The sequence below is a fragment of the Carlito syrichta genome, unplaced genomic scaffold (assembly GCF_000164805.1).
Source record: "Carlito syrichta isolate Samal-C Ts95f unplaced genomic scaffold, Tarsius_syrichta-2.0.1 Scaffold303270, whole genome shotgun sequence".
In the NCBI taxonomy this organism is placed as follows: Eukaryota; Metazoa; Chordata; class Mammalia; order Primates; family Tarsiidae; genus Carlito; species Carlito syrichta.
In genome coordinates, this window is record NW_007247366.1 from 181,917 (window position 1) to 192,689 (window position 10,773).

Sequence of the window (10,773 nt, forward strand, 5' to 3'; positions counted from 1 at the left end):
AAAAAAAAAAAAAAAAAAAAAAGTAGCCAGGCATGGTGGTGCATGCCTGTAGTTCCAGCTACTTGGAAGGCTAATGCGGAAGGATCACCTGAGCCTAGCAAGTCAAGGCTGTAGTAACCATGATTGTGCCACTGCACTCCAGCCTGAGCCACAGAGAGACTCCAACTCAAAAATAAATTTCTCTTCGGCCCCCACCTTTGTCCCCTTGCAGTCTATATTCAGGACCCAGAGTGATCTTGCTAAAACAGAAGTCACACTTTTTCTCTCCTTGGCTCAAAATTCTTGAGTGGCTTCTTAGAGGCCCTAAGGGATGCCACTCTCTTCCCTCTGATAGCTACTGTTCATCCCCTGATCCATCTGCAGCCATAGTGGCCTATGTATCAGGCAAGCTGCATCACTGTTTTCACCTACGCTTTGCCTGACAATACTAAATACTGGGTACTCCTTTCTTTTACAGAACTGAAATAGTGAGCTTCCTCTAGTCCCTCCACAGAGTGGCAGTTCAATATCTCTTTGTCTTATTTTTTCTCTTGACTTGTTAATTACCTACCACTCCTGACTCAAATAAAAAGAGGACAGGCCATCATAATATATGCTAAATATGTGTTTATTGAAACAATAAAGAGGCACAAGTCTGGTTCCCTTCCAGGCCCTTGATACAACTGGTAATAATGTTTTTTCTAAGAATGTATGTTCAAAAGGGCTCTAGAACCATTCTGACACTTGGCTAAATCAAAACTGGAAAAGGTTCTGGCAAATTTAATTAAGCCCATTTTATGACGAATGCACTAGATATTAACATGGGAAAAATAAAGGCTGCTTTGGTTCTTTCCAGAAAAAGTTGCACAGCTAGTAGCACCTTTTTTGTTTGGGCTTTAGGTATCCCCTATGGGACCTTGCCAGCTGGCACCCAGTCCTGTACTTCTGAAACAAACCTGAGTGCCAGTGATAGCACACTGCTCGTGAGAGCAAGTTACTGCTCTTTTATTTGGTGGAACCTAATCCCTCCCGACGAATGAACAATCCTGTCTCCTTCCAGAACCAGAGACCTGCAGCAATTAAGAAAACATTCAACGTTTGGGCAGCTATCTAAGGGAACCTACCCATTGCTTAAAAAAACTCAGGCATTCCAGGACAGCAATCTTCTTTTCATTTACTCTTTCTTTAATGCCTTCTTAAACATTTCGTAGGATGCTCGCAGGTTAAGCTTGGCCACAAGTTAAGTTCGGCACTGAGCGGGCGAGTTTGAAAAGAGTCTTGCAGCCAGACGTGGTGGCGTGCATCTGTAGTTCCAGCTATTTGGAAGGCTGAGGCGGAAGTATCGCCTAAGCCCAGCAGGTTGTGGCTGCGGTGGCCGTGAGCATGCCGCTGTACTCCAGCCTGGGCGACAAGAGTGAGACTCCAACTCAAACAAACAAACAGAGTCTTGCTCCTGTTACTCTCCAACACCAATTCCTCATTGCTGCTAACTGTTCTGCACACCACTGCTGTCCATTAAAATCTTACCAAGCACTCAAGGCCACCTCAAATCCCTGCTCCTTTGTTAAGTCTAACCTTCTGTCTTTGCTATAGGTAACTTCAACCTGGCATTTGTGTGGACTCCCTTTCAGTGTTGAATTCAATGTCTGAGTAGTCTCCTTTGCCAGACTCCTAACTTTCAGTCAACCTGTAGAACAGCTCAGGTGCCACTTAACAGGGGGATTTCCTTGACCTCCTGAGCCTCATCTCTATACAGTATAAGCAGACCTTAGGATAAAAACACTCCAACACTCTCGAAGGAATGAATGAATAACCAGAATAGTTCCCATCCCTCCCACACAGGCACACTTTTCTTAGCATCACTCCTTCTTGGACTTTCCTCCTCTCCAGACCTACCTCAGATGCACACATTTGAAATATGTACAGCCGGACGCGGTGGCTCACGCCTGTAATTCCAGCACTTTGGGAGGCAGAGGCGTGAGACGACTGCCTGGGCCCACGGGTTCGCGACCAACTTGGGCAACATGGCGAGACCTCGTCTCTAAAATAAATAAAAAACTAGCTGAGCGTGGTGGCGCGCGCCTGTAGTTCCAGCTCCTTGGAAGGCTGAGGCGGAAGGATCGCCCGAGCCCAGCAGGTCGCGGCTGCGGTGGCGGTGAGCGTGCCACTGCGTTCCAGCCCGGGTAACAGAGTGAGCTTCCAATTCGGAAAAAAAAGATATTTCTATTTCGATATTTTACTATTTTCGAAATACGACTTTGAAATACGTTCTCGAAGATGTCTGCTACACACAACATACTCCTCCCCAAGAGAGCCTCAGGGTCTGGAGAGAAGGAAAGCGAAACCACACCCCTGAATGCTGCCTGCCTGGATTCAAACGCAACACGTGTGAATGTTAGAGCACACCGCTCCTGCGCGACTCTACTCCACGAAGTGCCAAGGAACCGGCACAGAGCCACCCGCGCTGTGAGACTGGTGCGCTCGGACCGGCATCTCCGGTAACTTCGATCACGTCGCAACGAGCCTGGAACCTAGACGAACCTATCGAATCCCAGCAGCTGGCCCGGGAACGCCGGGCGGGGCGGGGCCGGAAGGGACGGAGGGCCGTCGAGATAGGCAGGGACTCGGCTGGGCGGGGCGGCGCTCTCGGATTATGTCATTCCTCCGCGCCCGCAGGCTGGCTGCTGATTGGCCCGCGTGTTTGAGGACCGGACACTAGCTGCTGAGGCGAACTGCAGCTCGCGGGCGGTTGGTTCAGTTCTGCGGCCTTGCGGCGGAGCGTCCGGCTCGGCTCTCCGGGACACTTGGGGCGGGCGGGAGGCATGGCTGGAACCCCAGCGCCAGGCATCAGGAGGCGCAGCGAGCCCCCAGCGCCTCGCCCTGGCCCGCCGCCTGGCACCGGGCACCCTCCGAGCAAGCGGGCCCGGGGCTTCCCCGCAACCACCGCCCCAGACCCCGACGACCCGTTCGGCGCGCACGGGGACTTCACCGCCGACGACCTGGAGGAGCTTGACATCCTCGCGTCACAGGCCCTGAGCCAATGCCAGCCCGAGGCTCGGGACGTGTCTAGTGAGTGCTCCTAGCGGACTTTTTCCCGGAGGGTATTGCACACTGCGGAACTGGCGTGGCTTCGGAAACCCACGGCCGGCGCTGCCCCGGTGTCTTGCACCGACACTGCCCCTTCAACCGCTACTTGAATGTGGGAACACCCTGATTCAAGTAGCGGTTGTCTCCCAAAAGGTCCTTTGATTTTGGGGAAGAAATGTATCAGGAATGTCAAACTTCAAATGCCGATTTGAAGCATAGGAAGCTATGTTAACATTTACTTTATAAAGTTTAGGCCACTCAATTTTAAGCAGAACCTTGGAACACAACTACCACCACCATCAGAACCATCAATACCTACGCATGGGAACCTATTCTTGTGACAGGTTTTGTGAGCATGGGAGGGGCCTGGCACAAGGAAGAGATGAAATAAATTTATCCTTTTTACACCAGTTATCTGTGTTAGGTGCCCAAATGTTAGGAACTGCAGCATATGTAGCAATGAACAAAATACAAAATCCCCATCTTTCCTGGAGTTTACATGCTGGTTGAAGAATGGTCTTGTGGAGCTCCCAAAAAGAGAAAGGTTTTGAGGGCACCTTGCATCTGTACTTGGATATCTCAAGGCATATTAAAGTCAACACAGTCATTTCCTGAAAATCCAGTCCTCTTCCAGCATCTCTAGCATTGTACCTGGCAAAGCAGACATTCAGAAAACACTGGTTGATAACCAAATGTTCCATAAGACAGTGACTGGCACCACTCTCCATCCAGTGGCCCAAGGCAACTCTTCTCCTTTCCTTGACTCTACATCTAATTCCTTTCCAAATTTTACCTTCCTAATCCATCTCTGGAATCCATCCTATTCACATCATTTCTACAAACTTCCTGATCTATGCTACCATGTTTCCTTCCCTGGACAATCATCTGCCCCATTTCCATTCTTGACTTCCTACAAGTCAGACTTCACACCACCAAAATGGTCTTTTATATATATATATATATATTTTTTTTTATATATATAAATTTAAAAAAATTTTTTAATAGAAATTAGGTCTTGTTATGTTGCCCAGGTTGGTCTTGAACTCCTGAGCTTAAGCAGTCCTGCTTCAGCCTCCCGATGTGTTGGGATCACAGGTGTGAGCCACTGCACCCAGCCAGAATGGTCTTTTCAAAACTGAACTCTGACTGTGTCTCACACAAATACACATGAGCATCTCTATTGAAAGCCCTTTAATGACGTCCTACAGCTTCCAGCATAAAGATCAAAATCCTTAACATGGATTGCAAGGTCCAGCTGGATCTGGTCCTTTCCCTCTCTGAGTTCCAGCCACACTAACCTTCCTTCATTCCTTGAATTCTCTGTTTTCTTACCATACATGAACTTGACACATTGCTCTTCCTTGTACATTGAGTGTTCTTTCCATCCACTCATCTGGTTAGTTCCTGTTTGTTCTTCAGCTCTCTGCTCATTCACGTCTTCCTTAGGGAAATGTTCCAATCATTCCACTTAGGTCAGATTGCCCTATTATAGGCCTTTGTTTGTTTGTTTGTTTGTTTTAGTCAGAGTCTCACTCTGTCACCCAGGCTGGAGTGCAGTGGCACACTCATGGCCACTGCAACCTAGAACTGCTGGGCTCAGGCAATCCTTCCGTCTCAGCCTTCTAAGTAGTTGGAACTACAGGCATGCACCACCATGCCCGGCTACTTTTTATTTATTTATTGTAGGGATGAGGTCTTGCCAAGTTGCCCAGCTGGTCTCAAACCCCTGGACTTGCAATCCTCTTGCCTTGGCCTCCCAAAGTGCTGGGATTACAGGCTTGAGCCACCACACCAGCTATAGGCTTTTGTGGTTTTTTTCTGCAGCTCTTATCACAGTTGCAGTTTTACGTTTATTAGTGTGATTATTTGTTGAATGTCCTGTAAACTCCATGAGTGTAAGAACTGTCAATTTTACTCACCATTGTGCCTTTAGAGATTAACATCATGCCTGGCATATTGCTGGTGCTCAGTAAATACTGTTGAATATAGGTCACTGATTTCTGGCCAGTGAGATTTCCCACAGCACCTTTGATCCTTTAGATGAGATTCTTAAAATTGGGTGAGGGATGGGGAGAGAATGAAGAGATCTGTTATTTTAGAAGGATCGTGTATGAGTTTTAACCATATTTCATATGTTGGGAAATATCTATATTGCTTACTAGATCTTTCTTTACTTTGCTGGCAAAAGTAGGAAAATGGGTCCTGAAATCTATATGGGAACTTTTTTACAGGTATTCATAAGGTCCACAGATTAGATGGGATATCAAAAAATCCTGCAGGGAAAAACAGAGAAAGTGTTCCAGTTAAAGATAATTTTGAATTAGAAGTACTTCAGGCACAATACAAAGAACTTAAAGAAAAGGTAAGTGATTTATCATGTGTTTTTGTAGCTAATTCATTCGCTTATTCATGTTTAAAAAGCATTGTACAATATAATATATAAAAAAGTTAGCTGGCCGCGGTGGCTCATGCCTGTAATCCTAGCACTTTGGGAGGTAGAAACTAGAGGAGTGCCTGAGTCCAGGGGTTCGAGATCAGCCTGGGCAACTTAGTGAGACCTCATCTCTACAGTAAATCAAAAAATTAGGCTGGGCACCATGGCTCACATCTGTAATCCCAGCTCTTTGGGACATAGAGGCAAGAGGATTACCTGAGCTCAGGGGTTCGAGATCAGCTTGTGCAACATGGCAAGACCTCATCTCTACAATAAATCAAAAAATTAGCCAGGCATGGTTGCACGCGCCTGTAGTTCCAGCTACTTGGAAGGCTGAGGTGGAAGGATCGCCTGAGCTCAGCAGGTTGAGGCTGCAGTAGCCATGAGTGTGCCGCTGCACTCCAGCCTGGGTGACAGAGTGCAACTCTGACTCAAAAAAAAAAAATTAGCCAGGTGTGGTGGCTCCTGCCTGTGGTTCCAGCTACTTGGAAGGCTGAAGTGGAAGCATCACCTGAGGCTAGCAGGTTGAGGCTGTGGTGGCTGTGAGCATACCACTGTACTCCAGCCTGGGTGACAGAGTGAGATTCCTGCTCAATAAACAAAAACCGCCGGGCTTGGTGGCTCAGCCTGTAATCCCTCACTTTGGGAGGCTGAGGTGAGTGGATTGCCTGAGTCCGCAGGTTTGCGACCTGCCTGGGCAACTTGGCGAGACCTCATCTCTACAATAAATCAAAAATTAGCCGGGCATGGTAGCGCACGCCTGTAGATCCAGCTACTTGGAAGGCTGAGGTGGAAGGATCGCTGGAGCCCAGCAGGTCAAGGCTGCGGTGGCCGGGAGCAGCCATTACACTCCAGTCTGTCAACAGAGTGAGACTCCAACTCGAAAAAACAAAAAAACAAAATATAGCCGGGCGTGGTTGCGTGCGCCTGTAGTTCCAGCTACTTGGAAGACTGAGCAGAAGGATCGCCGGAGCCCAGCAGGTCAAGGCTGAGGTGGCCGGGAGTGGCCCCTGTACTCCAGTCTGGGTGACAGAGTGAGACTCCAACTCAAAACAAAAACAAAAACAAAATATATATATTTATATACATATAAAAGATTTAAAATAAGAATCTAGATTCATCCTCATGAAATGCGAGAAGGTTAAGGAAAGCAAGCCAGAAAATGTAGGCTGAAAGAAACTAAATTGTGAGAATCCTAACAGCCAAGGCAAGGAAAAAACACTATACCAGATCCTAAAAGAGGTACAAACTGTTAATGGCACTGAGATGAATTTACAGCCTATATCTTTATATGAGGAACACAACAGCATAAATGTTGCTATTTTCATTAGCAGTTTTGCAAGAAAGCAGACATTCTCCATATGACCATCTGTATTTTCCTAAGAAAACCAGGAACATGCTGGGCGCTGTGGCTCACACCTGTAATCCCAGCACTTTGGGAAGCAGAGGTGAGAGAATTGTCTGAGCCCAGGGGCTCCAGACCAGCCTGGGCAACTTGGCAAGACCTTGTCTCTACAATAATTTTTTTAAAAAAATTAGCTGGATGTGGTGGCACATGCCTGTAGTTCCAGCTACTTGGAAGGCTGAAGTGGAAGGATCGCCTGAACCCAGCAGGTCGAGGCTGCAGTGGCCGTGAGTATGCCACTGCACTCCAGCCTGGGTGACAGAGTGAGACTCCAACTCAAAAAAAAAGAAAACCGGGAACATAACTTGCAATTTTAGTTCTGTGAAGTGTGTGACCCAGATTATTAAATGCCTCCTAGAGCATAAAGGATCTGCAAATATGAGAGACAAGTGTATCCTTTAGTTGACTTGCTGAGTATCAGCTATCCCATGAATAGCCCTAGCAGACCTTGGTGACATCCGGTTGGTATGGGTATATTTTGAGCACTCATTAGTCTGTAGAACATGCTCTTCCTGTGCTATCTTTGTCCCCCCTGCTATATGTTAAACAAAGTATATAATTAATTTTCCCTTACAAACTTGTCACAAGATTAATTTGGATTTACAGCTGAAAGCAATGGAAGAAGACATCCTCATTAAGAATGGAGAAATTAAAATTTTGCGAGACTCACTACACCAGACAGAAGTCATTCTAGAGGAGCAGAGAAGATCACATTTTCTTCTTGAGCAAGAGAAAACCCAAGCACTCAGTGACAAAGAAAAGGAGTTCTTCAAAAAGGTGACCCACAGCATTTGTTTTGTAGGTTTGCGTTTGTCTTAAATACTTTCTGTATCAGCTAATTGCCATACGCTTTCTTTTTAAGGCCTGCATGTGGTTTGGAAAAGGACTTAGATAAAACTCTGCTTTGCTGTGGTAGTTGGTCTTGGCAGGAATAAATCACTAGCTTAGAATTTCTAGAAGCAGGCTTACATTAGGCCTCTTTTGGTAGATCAGAAACCCAATTGACCTAGCTTAGGCCAAAAGGAAATGCATTGGCTTCCATAACCAAGTCTGGGAAAAACCGGGTGTGTTGAGTCCTCGAATGACTTAAATCTTGTCAGGACATTTTTTTGTTGTTGCTGAGTAAGGGTCTCACTCTGAAGTGATTGTTTTTCACAGAGAGAAAGATGCTTTTCCAGGAAGAAAAACAGGTATCCAGTGTATACCACCACTTTCCTATGCTTCAATCTCAAGAACATGGGGTCGTATTCTCTTATTACTTCATTCAGCAAACTTTAAATCAGCACTTACCTGTGCCCTGCACTAAGAACAGTAGTTGACTTTCCATATAAGTGATGAAGAGTAAGAAATTTGTTGTCAGTCAGACTAGAATTTGAGTCCAAGCTTCATCACACCCAAGTGGTAACCTCAAGGTAACGACTTAAGCTCCATGACTCATTTCCCTTATCTGTTCCAAGAAATAACCAGAAAGGTGGCTGGGAGACTCAAATGTTCCTGCACTTATTGTATCTGGTACTGTGCCTGGCGCAGAGTGTGCTTGGGAAATTATGGCAGTTCCTGTTGTCTGTAGCCCCTGTGGCCCAGAGCAGCATGTCCCCTATACTGCACAGGGTTTAGGTAAAACTGTTTTAAATATTTGCCCAAACTTTCAAGAAGATCTGGAGTTGTGTACCACTATGTTCATTAAAAGGTCAGTATGTTACTACTGAGATAGGGCACCCTGCCAAGCTCCATGCTGAACATTTTACATTCATCATTATGATGAAGACAGGCGTTTGTGTTACAGATAAGCTAAGATTCAGAGAGGCTAAGTATATAGTGAGGCTGATACTTGAACTCTCATATAATACCTTCACAATAGTTAGAGTCAAATATCTTTCTCGAGTCCCATGCTTTTAGGAAGAAGGCTAATGTTTGATATTTTAGGACATTTATATCACAGCAGACTTTCATATGTACCTTTCTTGTTTTCCTTCATTAGCTTGGCGTTTTGAAGTCTAGGGATATTTTTGTGCATATGACGGGACAACTATAAGTATGTTTCTTTTGCTTTCCAGCTTCAGTCATTGCAGTCTGAACTCCAGTTTAAAGATGCAGAGATGAATGAATTAAAGTCAAAGCTTCAGAGAAGTGAACGAGCAAATCAACTGGCTGCTCCCTCTGTTTCCCATGTCAGGTAATGATGGTGCTGGAGGGATAGTTTGGTTTTGCATCGTTTAATAAAAAGTCTACAAAGCAGTGTCATGCTAGTCCTAAATGAAGACCGTTTAGACTCTGCCACCTGGATAGAGAACCTCCTTCCAGAAGGATTCAAAGGTGGTTTGGATGAAGCTTGAATGGTTTGAGACTTCGCAGCATAAAGGCCCATCTTCTAGAAATGCTTCCTCTTTATAGACCTTTATAAACACAATTCCTCAGAACTAGAAAAAGCTGGAAAAGTGATCTCCAAAATTTGAAGGTAGGCCAGTCTTTATTTTTATGTAATTTATTTGACATAACTGATTTTGCTACAAGCATGAGTATATTTTAGTTCAAGCTACTTGGAATATTTTTTCTCATTTGCTGTCTTGGGACCTCTGTCCAACAGCTCCCTCCGTTGCCTCTAGATATGCTTAGCTTTTTAATAATCTTTCCTGCCCTCTGCCTGCCAGAGAAGTCTGGCACTGCCAGTATCAGCCTTGAAATTTGAGCAGTGTCAGTCAGGGCATCTTTTCCAGTATTGAACATTCTACTGCCTTTGCCCATAATAGGCAGGGTATGAAATTGAACTCTCTATGCCTTGCATAAGACAGAACTGAGGGAGTCCTCTTCACACATCAGTAACAGAAAGACGTCAGCATTGTATGAATAGATCAGAGGGCTGAGACTGCTTCTCTAACATGAAAGACATTGGCTATGAGGAACTGGCTTAGCTTTCAGCTCATCTTCTAATAGGTTTATAAAAAATGTGATGTTTATTTATCTTGATAAACTTCTTTTTGTTGAAAGTCTTTGGATTCAGTCCATGAGTATTAAAAAATAGGTTGTTGGCTCAGCCTGAAATCCCAGCACTTTGGGAGGCTGAGGCCAGTGGATTGCCTGAGTCTGCGGGTTCGAGACCTGCCTGGGCAACTTGGCGAGCCCTCATCTCTACAATAAATCAAAAACTAGCCAGGCATGGTAGCGCGCGCCTGTAGTTCCAGCTACCTGGAAGGCTGAGGTGGAAGGATCGCCAGAGCCCAGCAGGTCAAGGCTGCGGTGGCCAGGAGTGTGCCACTGCACTCCAGTTGGGGTGACTGAGTGAAACTCCAACTCAAAAAAAAAAAAAAAATAGGTTGTTCAGCCGGGCTCGGTGGCTCAGCCTGTAATCCCTGCATTTTGGGATGCCAGGGCGAGTGGACTGCCTGAGCCTGTGGGTTCGAGATCAGCCCGGGCAACTTGGCAAGACCTTGTCTCTACAATAAATCAAAAATTAGCCAGGCATGGTAGTGCACGCCTGTAATTCTGGCTACTTGGAAGGCTAAGGTGGACGGATCACCAAAACCCAGCATGTCAGTGCTGGGGTGGCCATGAGTGTGCCACTGCACTCCAGCCTGGGTGACAGAGTGAGACTCTAACGCAAAAAAAAAAGAAAAATAGGTTGTTCCACATTGAAAAGCTATTTTAGTGGAATTAGAAATAGTAAAAGAAGATGGTCAATATTTTTGTGTGATTAGAAGAATGTGAAAATAAATCAGACTTTTTCAATAATTTGGATCAAAATACCTGGAATTTTGCATAGCTGCCCTGACAAAGAATGGCAAATATATAACAAATAAAACATTTTGTTGGCCAGGTGTGGTGGCTCATGCCTATAATCCCAGCACTTTGGGAGGCTGAGGTGAGAGAA

At 45.6% G+C, this 10,773-nt stretch overlaps 1 protein-coding gene across 2 annotated transcripts in view; it reads left to right on the forward strand.

Annotated features, from left to right (window-relative positions):
* Positions 1-2,801: 2,801 nt before the first annotated feature.
* ATRIP (ATR interacting protein) overlaps positions 2,802-10,773 on the forward strand; it is a 16,335-nt gene continuing 8,363 nt past the window's right edge. For both annotated transcript variants that reach the window (XM_008058254.1, XM_008058255.1), the window contains exons 1-4: positions 2,802-3,048; positions 5,298-5,428; positions 7,512-7,682; positions 8,963-9,081. In XM_008058254.1, the coding sequence (XP_008056445.1) occupies positions 2,802-3,048; positions 5,298-5,428; positions 7,512-7,682; positions 8,963-9,081 (668 nt within the window). The remainder of the gene's footprint in view (positions 3,049-5,297; positions 5,429-7,511; positions 7,683-8,962; positions 9,082-10,773) is intronic.